Source organism: Ambystoma mexicanum, chromosome 4q (genome assembly GCF_040938575.1).
Source record: "Ambystoma mexicanum isolate Mex_15411 chromosome 4q, UKY_AmexF1_1, whole genome shotgun sequence".
In the NCBI taxonomy this organism is placed as follows: Eukaryota; Metazoa; Chordata; class Amphibia; order Caudata; family Ambystomatidae; genus Ambystoma; species Ambystoma mexicanum.
Genome location: NC_090928.1, coordinates 390,311,396 through 390,329,081, shown reverse-complemented (window position 1 = coordinate 390,329,081; position 17,686 = coordinate 390,311,396). Strand labels below are relative to the sequence as shown.

The following is a 17,686-nucleotide window of genomic DNA, read 5'->3' as shown; positions in this document are numbered from 1 at the left end:
TCATTATGTTCTTTTTGAAGGACAGAATTATAAATAGCAAGACGTAAACCACTCACCTGCTCCCTTTTTAACATTTTTTTCAGCTTCTTCAAACAGTCCTGGTAGATGGATAACAACTCCATTTCCTGGGGAAAATATAAATAGAAATTAGTGATTTTTGTTTACCTGCCCACATAGGGATCAGCACAAACATATGTATTTGTCATTGAACACTACGGATTGGTTCTGAATAATTTCTTAGTTCACATAATGTAATAAATTGAGTGTCTATATTTTGTTCAAGTGACCACATCCAAATGGACATGATCCGAATCTTTTGATCCTTTTCAGAGTCATGTAGGAAAGTGAAGCAGCTCTGCTAGGACTAAAAAGGCAGTCCACCGACACAGTAAGTGATATGTGAGGCACAAAGAATTAAAAACATGCAGACAGATGGTGCTGACTGAAGAATGAGCATCCATGCAAGCAGGATCCCAATGATTTTAATCGCTCAAAGTGAAGAATGGAGAAAACAGCTGAGTGGGCACCCACTAACTTAAATGCTGGAAGAGGAGATGTCAACACCAGAATCCTTGACCAAGAGATAATCTGAGGCTGTTGCCAACATGTCTACAAAGCACTGGGGCCCAGCGAGAAAGAGACAACCAACTGTGGTCCACAAAACGCTGTGGGGCTGTGGCAAACATGAGCTGCTTGATGGTAGTTGCTCCTTCCCTCCCTATTGAGCATAAATTACACTGAAGAGCCTGAAAGAGAACCAAGAGTGCAGTGTGTGGTGTGCTGGCAATGAGAGTGAAATGCTTGAGGGCAGATGTAGTTCTGCTGCTCCCCAATAATTGTAAGGTACAATAAAGAGTGTGGCATGGGGAGCGCCAACAACGAGCATGAACTGCCAGAACAAAGCTGTGGTTTTGTCACTCTAACAAGTATTCGGAATGCTGTAGAACCAACAAGCATTCGGAATGCTGTAGAACCAAAAAGAGAATCAGGAGTACAGTATGAGGATCACTGACTGTTCAAGTGTACTTCCTGATTGGAGCTGTTGCCCTGACACTCCACAACTTCAGTGAGGTACGGGAAGACTGAAAAGAGAATAGAAAACACAGTGTTTAGTGCACTGACAACCCAAGTGTACTGGCTGATGGGATTGTGTTTCTGATACCCCAAAGTGAGTTTGAGGGCTGCCAAGACCCAAAGGAGAACTGAGAATGCATGATGTGATGCGCGGACAACCCAAGTGTGCTGCCCAATAGGAATTGTGGTAATGATACTAGAGATAGGTGATGAAAGGCTCAAGAGAAGTACAGGGGACAATATGATCTTATGAGGCAGAAAACTGTTAAATAATTTATCAAAGCATGCCATTTTATTCCTGAAATAATATATTTTTTAAATGCCTCTCTTTCCCTACTCTGCTGAGGAATTCTCTGCCTAGCCCAAAGCTAAGGGAACACACTCTAACACAGGATAACTGGCCCTCACACTAAGCAACAAATATACAAAGAAAATATATGGCAATACCACCTGACATGAACAATATTCACAGTGTCTAAATGACCCAATATCCTGGGTAATTCCCGTCCCCAGGATTCAAAGTCAGTTCTGCAAATGTTCAACCAAAGAAAGACATGTCTTGAATTAGTCCTTGATGTTTCAAAGTCAGATTAAGAGTTCATTAACCAAATCTCCACTGACAACAAATCTCTTCTGCTGTGTGAAAGATCCACTTTCTACTTGCAGAAACATAGCACCAATGGTAATCCTGGCCACAATGCTCTGTCTCTTCTTCAAGAAGATTCGCCACAGTTCAGAAGAAAATGCAATATCCACAGTTAGTGATATACAGTTCTTGTTCAACAGTTAGGAATTCATTAGTTACAGTCTTTAGCATTCACAATGGTATATTTGTCAGGATGACTTCTCAGTGCTGCTACTTCCACTCCACACTCCCACGTCTAACTGATTTACCATTTATTTACCTGCAGGTCTCAGGGCACACATAAAAGACAAACTAGAGACATGCGTACCGTAACCTTTTACTCACAATGCTCCACTTTGTTTAAACTACTGCAATGTTGCATCTACTTACAATTAGATATACCACCGCCGCTTTAGTACTTTGGACTACCACCACAGCTTCGGTGATTTGGACTTTTAGACATGCTTCTACAAGATATACTGAAAAGTACTTCAACACCTTCTGAATATCTCCTTACAAAAGGGGCAGACTATTTGCCTCTCTTGTCTGTCTGCCACAATAATTACCTAGGTTTGCCTTTAAGACTCACTTCTCTCTATCTTCCACAGTCTTAGGCACTACAGGTTGTGTCTACTTCAAAACAGTCTTTACAATCAGTCAGTTTCCCTTCCCCAGCTTTACCTGTACCTTTATGCCAGCTATCAGCCCAAGTAATTACCCAGAACCGTAGTGCCACTCGCTTAGCTTCATGTAATGCTTGCACACTTGTATTTTGGGTCAATTAGCTGTTGGTTACTTCACATTACAGATAGACTGCTTTTCAACTTCAGAAAGGCTGCTATTGCTGTTAATATGGTGAGATTCTTCGCTTGGGCAATGCTTGTTCTATGCTTCAGTAATATTACACTCTTCTTATTCGTGAAGGTATGCCTGGTTAAAGAAAAGAATATAAAGCAGTCTGTCTTCAGAAATCACAATTAGGCACACACGACCACTTCCTGATATTCACAAGTTAAAGGTTTTAACAATGGATTTAGCAAGGTTAGGCATTCGGTAATGATCTTTCTAACGTTCACCTTCCTTAATTGGTGACACGCGACCACTCCTCCAGATAGTAAAAGTCTTAGAATAGTGAACAATTGATGTAAGCAGTATTTCCTTTATACGCGAGTAAAACAACTTGATTTACACATGAGTGCTACATTTCCCATTATTCAAGTAATTCAAGTTCAATTAACAACTTCTACTCCCTTTACTCAAACGCGAGTGAACAGGGAACTGGGTAATGTTGCCAGCAATGCTCGCGCAAGGTATTAAGAGTGCTGTGTTTCACTCAGCGGCTTCTTCAACACTTGCTCTGCTGGTCGCAATGCTTCTATGACCTCTACCACGACTTCTGTTGCTTCGACATGCTTAAGGAACCACACCCTTCCTCTGAGAAGGTGTCTCCGGTCGGGCCACTACTGAATTTCAAACAAACAATGACACATTCAATATAGAATGTTTTTTTCTTGGTGATATCCTTTAATGACCCACGTCGTGCTTTCTTTACAATTGAAGTGGCAGAATCAGAAGCCAATGCATTTCGGACTTCCCGTCCATCATCAGGACTAACTATGAACAATACAAAGATACATGTTTGCAGATCTTTCGTAGGAGAACTATAATGTTTTACAATTCTGTACCTATAGCTGTCTATCCATACCTGTCTGCAGGGGCACATGTATAACCAGTGGATTATACCCATCAACAGATGAGTGAAAATGATGCCCATTTATGTTCCATGAACAAAATCGTGTACACATAATTTCAGTTTAAAAAAAGAGTCAAAGAAAAATCCGGAAAAATTGAAAAAATACTTTCAATCCTGTGTTCTGTGATGAATCAGAGGTGATCATCCCAAAGACCCTGGCCTGGGACCCTCATGTAGCCAGGGAAAGGCAGACGCTTTCCGATTCTGACCCTGGGGGCGGTGTTCTGTGGGAAGATCACATGGGAGGGGACTTAGGTCAGGAAAATTGGGAAAACCCTCTAACCAACTTCCCTAATGATCCCACTGTGTTAATGGTCCATTGTAAAATGGAAGCCTTTGATATAAAAAGGAACAAAAACATTAGGGACTTCAAGTCCCATAATGCTCTAGGTACTGAGGATTAGAGCTGTGTGCAGTCTAGTGGTTCTAATGACCCACACCTGAACAGACCTTTTAAATATTTACAGCTCCTTTAGGTGCAGGCCATTAGAAGAAGCAGCCAGCAGCAGTGGGAGCGGCAACAGCAGGGAGAAGACGACTCCAGAGCCGCCACTGTGTTTGCAGCGTATTACAGTGCCGAGAGAGTCGTAGGGGTCGAAGACATGAAGTGCAGAGGTTGCACAGCAGAAAGCAGTGCTGTGACAGGCTCTCCTGTGGGAGAGAGAAGCTCTCCTTATTTTATGCCCTACTCCCGTGGCTGACGTTCAACGGAGTATGCAAGGAGCAAGACAGGCTCCCTTTCCGAAAGACACTGGCTGTGGGAGTGTGACCAGAGTGGTCAGATGCCCAGGACCCGACAAAAGAAGAAGTTGCAGCAACAGCGGGTCGAACAGATGCACAGGAAGAGGCCAGTGAATTAATTGGCCTTCGTTAGGTGGGCCTTGGGTGCTCCATAACAGACCGCTGGCCATCAGCAAGCCTTTTGAATACCGAACTAATGAAATAAAGCATTGTTGGCATGATACTCATTGAGAGAGTAAGCGAGTGAGAGAAGTTTGCAACCATCAGTGGCAAACTAAAGAGGGGGGGATATTTAAAGAAGAACGTAACCATCATTGACAAAGTAAAGAGGGGACAATATTTGAACAAGATGATAATCAGGATCGCCTAAGCCAGAGAAGTGCACTAATAACTAAAAGGGGAAACAGCTTCCTAAAGCAAGAACCTTGATTGAGAGACGTTACTGGCAGTTAACTGGTGTGGTAAAAGGTACCCAAGGTGGCAGGAGAGAAGCCCTCTTTGTGGAAATCCTCAAAGGGGAGAGGAATATAACCTGCATTGCATGTGGCAAATGCATCAGTGGAACAGTGTCAATGTGTATTGTACCCTTGTGGAAGAAGTTGTGAACCACAATGTTGTTGAAAGTCAAAGACTTTTCTAAAGTATAAAGCAAGCCTCACCACAGAGTACTTGTAGTAGTGGTAGGAGTTTTATCCTGGCAGGCGTGGGACGATTCAGTATTAGTCCCATCAGGTTAGTGGACCAGGAAGAACACATTGAAGTACTACATTGTGGTGGAGGGCTGTGGTGGAAAGAAAGTGGTAAGTCCACTAATGTGTTATGATAAACGGTGGTAAAACCATCCTGACAAAATATTATTGTTTATGAAAAAGAAATGTGAAAGTAGTTGTTCTTCAAAGAAGAGAGGTTATATTGAAATATTGACTGGATGTGTGAAGACAACGTTTGTGGAAGCTTTAGACAATCAATTTTGAAGAGTGATAAATCTTGTTTAGCAATAAGACAATCCAAGTGCCAAGTGAAAGACTTTAGTAATGAAAGGAACTTTGTGTTGCATTCAAAGCAGAACTTGGCTATTGAAAGGAACTTTGTTTGCAGCTTTGAGTTGGAAGATCCTGCATTGAACCTTGCGAAGGGGATCCGACCCTGGTTACAAGGATGCATGGTAATAAAGTTTACATTTGAATAGATCTGTTATTTTGTTGAGTTTGAACAGTCATGTGATACCTGTCTGATTGTGTTATATGTTTAAGTGTGATGGACAGATAACCTTTGATATAAGAGCGTTTTCCTTGAGTCTTAGTTTAACAGGCAGGGACATCCTTGTTAGGTTAGGAAACGCAAGGCATTTATCGCACCCTTATTATTTAATAAAATGGCTACTTGTGAAAAAACTGTCTACTTGACCGCCTCACATTTCTGACCCCTCGCAGTTTGGAGTACTCAGTAGATTACAAAGAAAATCTGAAGAAAAAAAACGCACTTCATTACTAAAAGTATTGTATGTGTAGTGCCAATAGTCAGTGCATGGGTGCAGAAGGTGGAGACAGACACAGGTGGCATTGTTGTTGATTTAATATGTTATTGTTCCAGAAAATAAAGAGAAAACCTACCTTTCCCTAACTCTAAGAGGGGTTTCCCTGCCTCAACTGAAATACCAAGGTTTCGGTCAGGATGTCTGTGTAAATCAATAGTCCACCGTCCTGTGTCAAAAAGCCTACTTCTGTCCCTTACACTCAAAAGTAAACTAAAGGTTGTGCCCATGGTCTTGTTCCAGGAGGACTCCCTTCTCATGGACGAGGAAGCACAATTTTGGTTGCAAGTTCTTAACTAGGGGTGGTAATTACTCCCTTTCCCCGATTCCAGTACTTCACAAAAGAAAAGGATTGCTGATCCTCCAAACCTCTGCTTCAGAAATGTCACTATTTCTTTATCCCAGGGGGAATGACTCCCGTCCCCATGAACACTGGTTTGATCCTCCTTGCGAGTTCACTGCCAGGAGAATGACTCCCTTCTCCTGGCCTTCCTTGGCTTTGCTCTCACAATTCACAACAGCAGGGGGAATGTGTCCCTTTCCCTGACTTTTCTTGTTTTTTTCCCCTTTTCACAACACCAGGGGGAATGTCTCTCTTCCCCTAGCCTTTCTAAGGCTTTGTTTCATAGTACACAACACCAGGGGGAAGGTCTCCCTCTCCCTGGCCTTTATCAGGCTGAATTCCACAGTTCACAACACCAGGAGGAATGTCTCCCTTCCCCTCGCCTTTCTCATTCTTGGTTTTACAGTTCACAGCACCAGGGGAAATGTTTACCTTCCATTGGCCTTTCTCAGGCTTTAGTTTTCGCAAACCTTGCTCACTCTCCTGCCAGGTACTGCCATGAAGACGAATACTTGTAGAGATCTTTTGTGCACAAGAGTCCCAAACCTTTGTATCTTCCATTCTTGCACTCTCACCGTAGCCCCTACCAGCCGTCCTGACCACCCACACACCTTTCTGGTCTCTGCCGGTGTCGTCCAGTGGTTCGCGGAGTCTCCCGACCTCTACCTTGGGTCTTTTGTTACTTTTCTGGTTCCCGCGTCAGCCGCAGCCACTCCGCAGCAGTTGCTTCCTTGCGGGTTGACTGCCTTTTGTGCCTGCACGATCCAAGTGCTTTGCTTGCCCGAACCCCTGCTGTTCCAGGTTTCTGGCCAGTCTGCCAGAGACGCCCAAGCCCCCTTGCTTGAGTCCTGGTCAGCAGTGTTCCATCCTTTCCACGCCAGACGATCCTCTCGCTCACGGGGCCCTCATGGCAGCATCTGACAAAAAGGTTAAGTCCTTCCTCTCTCTTTATATTAAATGAGCGATTACAGCTAGAATGCTCATTCAAGTGCTTAGGCGGACACTTCATCATTCCGCGTCCCCTCCTCGACTCATTACCAGTCAGGGAAATCTTCTTTCGGTCATCCCTATCTTCCTTGTCTCAGTAACTGTAGGCTAGTCAGTCTCCCATATATACATGAAAGTGTGTGGTATGGAAGTGAGGGATGCGAAAGTGGGCCTTATGGACTCACAGGGAGGTAAAGGAAGTGGTTGGATGGGGAAGGGTGTTATACCGCATTCTCCCTAGATGGTCGTCCTTGTCCCTAGCGTGGGAGACTCTCCCCGTGAGATCCTCCCACTGAGAACTACCCCCAGGGGGGCTATAAGGTAGCGGCCTCAGCTCCCTGGCCTCATGGAAGGGGCTCCTCCTCGGGGAGAAGGGATGACATCTAAGGATCCCAGCCAGCCTGGGATTCAACTGAAAAAACGCAACTAGGCTTACCAGTCTTCAAACCTTTGAGCTGGCTTGGGATGGAATCCAGGATCAAAATCAATGCACCAAGTGCAAGGGCCTAAAGCAACTATACAAGTTGGCTTCAGCAGATTCGAAGAGGAACCTTCAATCCTCCAACATGGCAAATGTTCACCAGAAGAAGGTAAAGCAAATATATGAGAAGACTCCTAGGCTCTAAAACTCACTCAAATCATTATTGACAGCACATCATCTACTCCTTGGAAAAATCCAGAAATGAAACTGTTCATAAGTCATCATCTCTCTGTTTTACGTCCGTATTTGTGAACTCTATTAACAGATCATTATCCTGCATATCTTTTTCCGAAAAAAAGATGAAACAGTCAACCTTCTGGATTTCATACCCATCTTTCACACAAACCTCATTAATTTTCTTTACACATACAAACATTTAACCAACATCCTCTGGGAATGTTTATATCCCGCCCCTCTACTACCCCATGAATCCTTTTCTCTACATTCACATTATTTTATTTTTATTTTATTGAGCATGTATAAGGAGCTTTATACAACAGAATTGTGCTTCAAGGGGCCACAAGGCTAAATGGGAAGGGAACAAGGAGAATAACAGTGGCAAAAACAGTAATGTACAATAATATACAGTTGTGATCCTACTAGGCCTTGTGGCATTCGGCCATGCAAGTGCATTGAGGAGAAGTGCAGGGTAGGGGATGGAAGGGGGAACAGAGGAGTGGACAAGTGCTGGAGGAGGGCACAGGAGGGAAGTGCTAAGAGGAGGCAAGGAGGAGAACCTCAAGCTAAGTGCTGAGACACGCGACTCTCAAGGTGGGATGTGAAGCCACCAAGCAGGGGCCCGCAGGGTACTGCAGTGGAGCAGGGTTAGGGGTGCTGGTGTTGACAGGGGGTGGAGGGAAGGGCCTGGGATCCTGTAAGATTTGTGAGGATCAGGCAACCGGTCGCAACGGCATTGGGGTGATTAGCAGGTAAGGGGAAGAGCAGAGTTTTGAGCAGTTTCCCAAACATAAGGAGGTCCGGCTCAAGTTTGAGAGAGGCAGGGAGGCTGTTCCAAGGGGAGGCACCAGCAGAGGAGAGAACTGCCCCCCACACTCTCTGCTTGGGGAAGCACTTGACAGTCAGAGAGTTTGAATTAGAGGAGCGTAGGGCTCTAGCAGGGGAGTATTTAGGGAGGGAAAGTGGGAGATAGTATGGCCGCAGAAGGCCTTGTGGATGATGGCGAGGGTCTTGAATTTGATCCTTGCAGCCACCGGGAACAAGTTGAGAGACTTTAGGACTGGAGAGATGCAGTTCCTGGGCTGGAGGCCAAGGATAAGTTTTGCAGCCCTGTTCTGGATTAGCTGGAGGGGGAGAAGGGAGGAAAGAGGGAGAATAAGAAAGAGGTTGTTGCAGTAGTCCGGCACAGAGAGGACCAGAGCTCTGGACACATTGAGCTTCTGGGAGAAAGTGAGAAAAGGAAGAATGCCTCTAAGGAGGTGGATCTTGAAGTGGGACTTCTTGGTAAGATCCAAGATGTGAGGGATGAAGGAGAGACTGGAGTCGAAGATGACCCCAAGGTTTTTGGTCTCACATGAAGGTGAGGTAGGGGGCCCAAAGAGAGTGGCCAGAGGGTAGGAGGAAAATAGGGCACGGTTGTTCTGATGAGGAGCAAAGTAGTACAGGCAGATTAGGGGATGGTAGGTTGTTCATTTCCAAGAATGCTACACTAAAAGATGCCAGAACAAGTGTCACTGTGGTGAGTGATTTATATTTACTGGTACATCAAGTACTTCTTACAACATACATATGGCAACATTTTATAATGGGGTAGGGGCGGTGGGCATCTCTTCCAATTTCCATATTCTTCAGTAGGACTTGGCCAAACAAAACATGCCCCTGCAGCCAACATCCCTGAAGAGGTCTTGGCAGAATGCATGAGGGCAATCCATATGACTGCCTTACCGATAATATTCAAAAGGAGCATGGTGCTAAAGTTGTGCTCACTCACAGCGAACAATGCAAAGTGTTGAATTTCTACCTTGACAAAAATGGAGACATCTTTAATCACAAATTACAATGAGAAATTAAAGGCTGGACTGAAATAAACATAGAAAGCACTGCAGGTTTATAAACAACGTATGAAAGGTACATCCCAGGAGCATGCACCTTGGACTGCCACTGAACAAAGTTGGCTGTGCAGCCCCTCTTTAGAATGCTGTGGAACTGTGAGGGGAGAACAGAGTCACGTTTAGGCACTCAAGGGGTGGGTTCACAATGAAATACAAGGAGCATGGTTCATTAATTTTAAGTCTTTAAAGATGAAGATGTGGTCTTATGGAGTAGGCGAGTGTGCATAACCACAAATGGAGTTGTGTAGGTGTAAAACTGGGGTAGAAGGAACAAGTTACTTACCTGCAACTGTTGTTCTCCAGCATGGGTCTGGCATGGATTCACATGCTCATGAATATTCCCCGTCGTCAGGCTGGGAATCCTCGGTAAAGAAAAAAATCAGTATCAGTTTCGTTTCTGATCTGTCTTTCGTAGTAGTAACCAATCACTGATCTCTGCGTCATACTGACCACAGCCAATAACTGCCCTCTACCTAAGCCCCGCCCCTGGCAGCCATCTTCAGATTTGGTAGCACGTGAAGTGGCAGTATGACCAAGTGAAGAGCCGCAGAGGGGTAGGCGGGAGGGTTCGCATGTGAATCCATGCCAGACCCATGCTGGAGAACAACAGTTACAGGTAAGTAACTTGTTCCTTCTCCAGCATGGGGTCTGGCATGGATTCACATGCTCATGAATATAAGAATAAATAGCAGTACACACATGCACAACCACGGGGGGTGGCAAAAGGCTCAACATTAAGCAATACAAAGAACTCAACATTAAGCATCTCTTACCTCCTCACCAGGCTCACCTTAAGCGAACAGGTTGCGCAGCACTGCTTGGCCGACCCTGGACTCCTCCCTGGAATCCCGATCGACGCAGTAGAATCTCGTGAAGGTGTGCGTCGACCTCCACGTAGCAGCCCTGCAGATGTCCAGCAGGGGAACACCAGATAAGAACGCCGTAGTAGCAGTGATCGCTCTGGTCGAATGGGCTCTCGGACGGCCTGGCAGCGGTCGGTTAGCCAACCGGTGACAGTGCATGATGCAGCCGGAGAGCCATCTGGAAATAGAAGACTTCGAGAGCGCCTTCCCTTGATTCACAGGTCCAAAGTTCACGAACAGCTGTGATGTCCTCCGGAAACTCTTCGTGCGGGCCACATAGAACTTCAGCGCTCTAGCCACATCCAGCAAGTGCAAAGTCCTCTCGGCCGGCGACGAAGGAGACGGGAAGAAAACAGGTAACACCAAGGGCTCGTTAAGATGGAAGTCCGACGGCACCTTGGGCATAAAGGAGGGGTGCGTCCTAAGCACCACCCTCGAGGCATGGAAAGACAAGTACGGTGCTTTGCAGGATAGGGCCTGGATCTCTCCCACTCGTCGTGCGGAGGTAATGGCCACCAGGAATGCAGTCTCCCACGACACAAACTTCATAGGTGCGGAGTGCATCGGCTCGAACGGGGGTCCCATGAGCCTGGTCAGCACCACGTTAAGTTCCCACGCTGGTGCCGGGGCCTTCACCGGCGGAAACGACCGGAACAGTCCTTTCATAAACTCTTTTACCAGTCGATGGGACCACAGGGACGTCCGTCCTGTGGTTCTGGTATATCTGGAGATTGCCGCCAGATGAATCTTAATGGAGGCATGGGCTAGCCCAGCCTTTGCCAGCGATAGCAGGTACGGCAGCACTTGAGGGGCCGTAATCCGTAGGGGGTTGATCTTCTGTGCTCGGCACCAGATAGAGAACCTCTTCCACTTATGACCGTAGCATTTGAGAGTCGAGGACGCCCTGGCCTTTGCAAGAACTTCTCTGCAATCGGCCGGTATATCTTAGCCTCCAAATTCTAGCGCTGCAGGAGCCAAGCCTGCAGGTTCAGCGACGCCGGGTCGTGGTGGAAGATGGCGCCTCCTTCTCTGGAGAGAAGGTCAGCGTCCGCCGACAGCTTGATGGGAGGGGACGTTGACAAGTCCAGAAGGTCCGAGGATCATCCTGCATCGGGACCTCTTGAGCTGGCTGATGAGTCGAAGCAGCAACGGCAACGGAGGGAACGCATACAGGTATAGGCCGTCTCAGGGGAACGAGAACGCATCGCCCATGCTTCTCGGCTGGGGAAACCTGCTAGCGAACCTCTTGCACTTCGAGTTCGTCGCTGTTGCCAACAGGTCGATTTGGGGTTTGCCCCATCGTCAGAAGAGTTGATCCACCTGATCCTGGCGCAGTTCCCACTCGTGACACGCGCGCAGCTCTCTGCTGAGCGAGTCGGCGATGGTGTTTCTTTCTCCTGCCAGGTGGAAGGGAACCAGGAACATCCCCTGGGCGACTGCCCAGTGCCACAGATCCTGTGCCTCCTTGGATAGATAGGGCTGGGGATCTGGTGCCTCCCTGCTTTCGTATGTAAAACATTGTCGTGGTGTTGTCCGTGAAGATCCGCACCACCTTGCCCTTGAGCGACGGGAGGAACAATTTGAGAGCCCAGAACACTGCTCGGAGTTCCAGGACGTTGATGTGCAGGAGCATCTCCTCCGGGAGCCAGAGGCCTCTCGCGTGGAGATCTCCGGTGTGGGCGCTCCAACCTTCCAGGGAGGCATCCGTCGTCACCGTCTCCTGGTTCCCGGCGTCTGAAAGTCCTTGCCCGCCGTGAGGTGCGCTCGAACGCCCCACCACTGAATCGCCCGCCGGAACACCTCGTTGAGGGGGACCCTGTCTTCGAAGGTGCCCGTCGCCTGCATCCAACGGGCGTCGAGAAATTCGTGAAGAGGGCGCATCCGGAGTCTGCAGAGGCGCACCAGGTAGATGCAAGAGGACATCATCCCCAGGAGGGACTTGATGGACCTCACCCTGGCCACGTCCGTGGCTAGCAGGCGCTGCACTTTGCCTAGAATGGTCTTCGTCCGTTCTTCCGACGGGGCCGCCAGGCGCCTCACTGTATCGAGCTTCGCTCCCAGAAACAGGGCCACCTGCGACGGCACCAGGTGGGACTTTGGGTAGTTTATGGCGAATCCCAGGTCTGTGAGTAGCTGGACGGTCCTCGCAGTGTGTTTGACGGCGAGTTCCCTCGTCTTTGAGCGGATGAGCCAGTCGTCCAGGTAGGGGTAGACGTGAATCCCCTGCAGGCGCAGCCGCGCCGCCACTGGTGCTAGGCACTTGGTAAAGACCCTGGGGGCCGACTTCAATCCGAACGGCAGTGCTCTGGATTGGTAGTGGCGTCCCTGGACGACGAACCTGAGGAACTTTCGGTGACATTTGAGGATGGGAACATGGAAGTATGCATCCTCCAGGTCCAACGACGATAGAAAGTCGCCTTCCTCCAGCTGACCCAGTACGTGCTGGAGGGTGACCATCCTGAACTTTTGTGATCTGATGTATTTGTTCAAACGACGAAGGTCCAGGATGGGGCGCCAGCCGCCCGTCTTCTTCCTGACGAGGAAGTACCTTGAGTACACCCCGGAGCCCCGGATCCTCCTCGGGACAAGCTCGATGGCGCCTTTCCTGAGCATCGCCCGTACTTCCAACAGCAGTTGCGGGACGTGATTTTCCTTCCTGGCCACAGGGGGAACGTGAGGGCACTTCTTCAGGAATTCGATAGAGTGTCCTCTTGCCAGGGTATCCAGCACCCAACGGTCGGTAGAGATGGACTTCCACACGCCGACGAACTTCGTCAGCCGGCCTCCCACCGGGGTGCTTCGGTGGGGGCCCGAGACCACGGCCGGTTCAGTCCTGCTTGGAGGTGGAGGCCTTGCCGCCCTGGCCACCTTGCCGACGGCGGCGAGGCGCTCCCTGATTGCCGCGACCCCTGTAGGCCTCCTGAGACGAGGAGCGTGCCGCCTGGCGGTAGGACGAGGAGCCACCGCTGGATCCCTTGGAGGCCCCCCTGTCTGCCTCCGGAGCTCCGAAAGGGCTGTCGTTGCTGAAGGGCTCCTAGGGCGCGGGCCGTCTCCGTGTCCGTTTTTATGGCTTGGAGGGACTCGTCCACCGCCTTCCCGAACAAGTTGCTGCCGTCGAACGGCATGTCCAACACCCTGGTCTGGACGTCCTGACGGAAGTCGGTCGCCCGGAGCCAACCCCGTCGTCGTAGGCAAACACCGTTGCCCAGCTGGCGGAACCCGGTATCAGCAATGTCGGTTGCCACGGTTATGGCGTGGTCCGACGTCACCTCGCCCTCTTGCAGTATTTCCAGGGCCTCGGACCTCTTGTCGTCCGGCAGGAAGTCCAATATGGGGGCCAGCTTAAACCAGAGCTCCCTGTCGTAACGGGCCACGATCGCCAGGGCGTTGGCCGCTTTGATCGTCGTCGTCGCCGACGAAATGACCCGCCGCCCCATGGCGTCCAACTTCTTTCCCTCGCCGTCCGGCGGGGAATTCGACGTCGAGGCTCCTGACCCCACCGCTTTCTTCTTCGCCGCCGCCGAGACGACCGAGTCTGGCGTTGGCTGGGCCCTGAGGCACAGGGGAGCAGTTTCGGGGACCCGGTACTTCTTCTCGTACCGGTCCCGTTTGGCTGGTGCCGTGGAGGGGTTTTTGAGAACCGACAGGCCCTCCTCCCAGATGTCATCGATTAGGGGCACCGCAATGACCGTTTTCCTCTTGGCCTCCCGGCGCTGATAGAGGAAACCTTCCTTTTTCTGCTCCTCCGGACAGAGCTGGAACAATTCGGACGCCCTGGCGATCATGGCGTGGAATGAGCCAATCTCGTTGGGCGGCGAGGCCCGTGTGATGGGAGACGGGAGACCCGTTCCGTCGTCGTCGCCCTCAGAACCCGTCGTCGAGCCCAGCGCACCGTCATCTCCTGACTCGTGGGAGGATGAGGAGGGAACTGTAGGCCTCACGGGGGCGAGCGGAGGAGAGGGTTGGGTCCTCCGTCGTTTGTTCTGAGGACTTCCCGACGGGCCAGGTTGCGGGTCCTCCGGCCTGGGCCGTGGGAATCTCGTCCTTATCTCAGAGCATAAGGACTGGATGGCAGACAAAATGGCCGCCGAGCTATCCTGAGGCCTAGGATCCGGCTGTGCCGGAAGGGAAGGCCGCTCTTCCTCACCCTCGTCGTCTTCCTCGGTTATATCCCGAGGATCTTCCTGACGGGATCGAACCTTCTCGAATTGGACTTCGAGGTTCCTCACGGCCTCTGTCAGTTCCTCCTCCGAGGCTGACTCCGAGCTCGAGGAGGGCACCGTGCCCCCCTCGCTTCTTCCATCATGGCAGCCACGACGATGGGCTGAAAAGAGGATTCCCTCCTTGGCGGCAGGGAAACTCTAGTCCCGGAGGCAGTCTCCGCTGGCAGTGTCTCTGCTGGCTTGGCCAGAGTCGCCGTGATAGCCTCGATAGAGGCCTTCGCCTGCTGGGTAGGGGCCCTCACCACCTTAGGTGCGTCCCGGGCCTTCTCCTTCGGGGGAGGGGCGACGCCTCGCTCCCCCTCTTCCGAGATCGGGCAGGGCTTCTCCCAAAGCTTACCCGGGGTCTCAGACTTTCTCTTCCCCGAACCGGAGCGTTGGCTCGTGGTTGACGGTGCCGGGGAAGGTGCTCCCTGCCTGGCGACCGAAGAGCCTGACCTTTCGGCGCTCCCGGAGCCAGCGGACTCGCGGCGCTTGGCCTGGTGTTGGGCCCCCGTGCCGGGGCGCCCGCACAGGACTTTGAAGCCCGCTCGGACCCTTTCTTCTTCTTCTCACCCGTCGAGCCCTTCTCCAACCAGCTTGCGAGACGGGATTGACAGTCCCTCATGGTCCGCTCCGACAAGTTCTTGCAGAACTGGCAGTCCTTCTCTACATGAGTCTTGTCCCCATGAAGACAGTAGAGGCATCGCAAATGTTAGTCTTCCTTAAACACATTCTGCAGCCCGCATCCAGGGCAGCTGCGAAACAGCTTGGGTCCGGGCGACGAACTCGCATCCTGGGCCATCTCGAAGTAGGCCGCGAATCTTCTGGAATCCTCCAAGAAGTTGATTCGACGAAATCTTCACCCTTGAGGGGCGTAGGAAAATCCCGAAATGGGTAGCCGTTAACGGGAGTAGAAACGGTGGAGCTTGAGGCTCGATTAACCGAAAAAAGTGAAAATTCACCTGAAAAAACGCGAAACACGCAGTAAAAGCTCGAGAGCTAAGCACGAGGACTCCCAACACTTGAACGTGCGGTAAAAATCTGAAGATGGCTGCCAGGGGCGGGGCTTAGGTAGAGGGCAGTCATTGGCTGTGGTCAGTATGACGCAGAGATCAGTGATTGGTTACTACTACGAAAGACAGATCAGAAACGAAACTGATACTGATTTTTTCTTTACCGAGGATTCCCAGCCTGACGACGGGGAATATTCATGAGCATGTGAATCCATGCCAGACCCCATGCTGGAGAACACTTGTTAAAACAAACAAGAGAAAATAATTTTTTATTAGGACAAAGAAGTGAGTTTTGGATGGAGTGTTTCTCCCAATGCCATCCTACCACCTTGGTGAAACAGACACCAAAAGAGCAAGGCATTGTTGGGGAAGAGGCACAGAAACCAAATATGACACATTCAGGGTTAGAATGCAATGCAAATGGGGCACAAACATGCTTCCCACAAAATCAAGGCACTTCTGATGCGCTACTGAAGTGGCTTCTTTTCTTGGTCTGAATGTCGCAGGCACAATCGGTGGTGGTCACATGAAGACAGGAAAGATGATCAGCAAGAAGAGCACGAAGGAAGACTGGTGAAAGATGGGATCCCATAGTATCAGAGAACAGAACTGGAAGCAGAGCTTGTATTTGGCATCTGAGCATAGCCATCCAGGTGCTCCAAACAGCATCCTGATAAGGAAAGTTACTCACCGTAGTGACTATTGCACTCCTAGTACAGAGTCCCCTTTCCTCCATACTTTTGGGATCTTCCGCCCTACGGGAAGGCACAGGAGCACTTTTTGTAGCATCAAAAAATGTCTTGTGGTTATGGCTTTTACATAGGCCCAGCAAATGCACTGCCTCAGTCCCGCCTCCACATGCCCCTCCCTCGATGGCCTGCCCTCGCCCTTCAGTCCTTTTCCAACTGCCGTGGTCGGCCCTTGAGTGATATCTAATTGACTATTAGAAAGGAAGGTGACTGGTCACATTGACTAAATGGGGAGCCGGCACTATTAGTACAGTAGTAACTACAGTGAGTACCTTTTCCTTATTCCTACATCCTGTCCCCTTTTCTTCATTCTTTTGAGAGATTTCCCAAGCACCTCTTAACCTGGGGTGAGCTGGTCTCATTTCCCCTCTTAACTGAAGAGGTTTTTGAAGACAGTTTGTCCAAAGTAAGCATCTACCCTCAAACTCCTATCTAGACAGTAGTGTTCACTAAAATCTGAAGGGAAAGCCCTGGTTGCTGCTTTGCCAATTACATCCCATGAAACAAATCTATGGCAGGCGAACAGACATCTGAGAACCTTTAATGTGACAATTCGCCAGCTATCGTCACTTCTCCCCAAAGGGGAGTTCTTTCCTATGAGGCTAGGGAGGTGCGGCTGCTACCCAATAGTCCCCCTCGGGGTGGCTTAATGTGGGAGGACATCATGGGGAAGGACTCCCCATCTGGGGATAAGGACGATCACCTAGGTTACAGCCCGTTGGCCAACCTCACACGCAAACCTTCCCTAATCACCTGCTGTATTCCAAACTGCTTCCTTGAGAATAGACGCAGGTATTTCTGTAGTGCAGAAGAAACAGCCAAAGGACGAAGAAGAGCACATGAGGCATGAAGATCACCGACTGTGCTAGTACTGGTACAATGTGGCCCAAAGGATGCATGAAGATCAACATATCAAGAACTACAAAGGACTCTGATAATCCACCAGGATGTATAAGAAGAGAAGGACTGAAGATTTGGTCAACGCCAAGCCGGGAGAGACAGCAGGTGTGGAAAGCAGCTAGAGCAGGATTTTCAAATCCTGTTGGCTGACCGGGGAAGCCGGAGAGCAGAAGACACCGGCGAGTCAATGAGGGAGTTCTCTATGGATCCAGCTGGAGCAGACCTGAACGCAAACCAGGAAGAGAGGGCTGAGCAGTCCAGTAGAGGGCAGAGGCCCCATGGAGCTGCAGAAGCCAAGGAGAGAAGCCCAAACAGACAGAGACGCACCGCAGTCCCAGGAAGACCTGGTGGC

At 49.7% G+C, this 17,686-nt stretch overlaps 1 protein-coding gene across 1 annotated transcript in view; it reads right to left on the bottom strand.

The window, feature by feature from the left end:
- The window catches only part of ADSS2 (adenylosuccinate synthase 2), an 888,588-nt gene that overhangs the window by 541,609 nt on the left and 329,293 nt on the right, over window positions 1–17,686 (bottom strand). Inside the window, exon 3 of the mRNA XM_069607967.1 lies at window positions 57–125. Within this exon, the coding sequence (XP_069464068.1) occupies window positions 57–125 (69 nt within the window). The remainder of the gene's footprint in view (window positions 1–56; window positions 126–17,686) is intronic.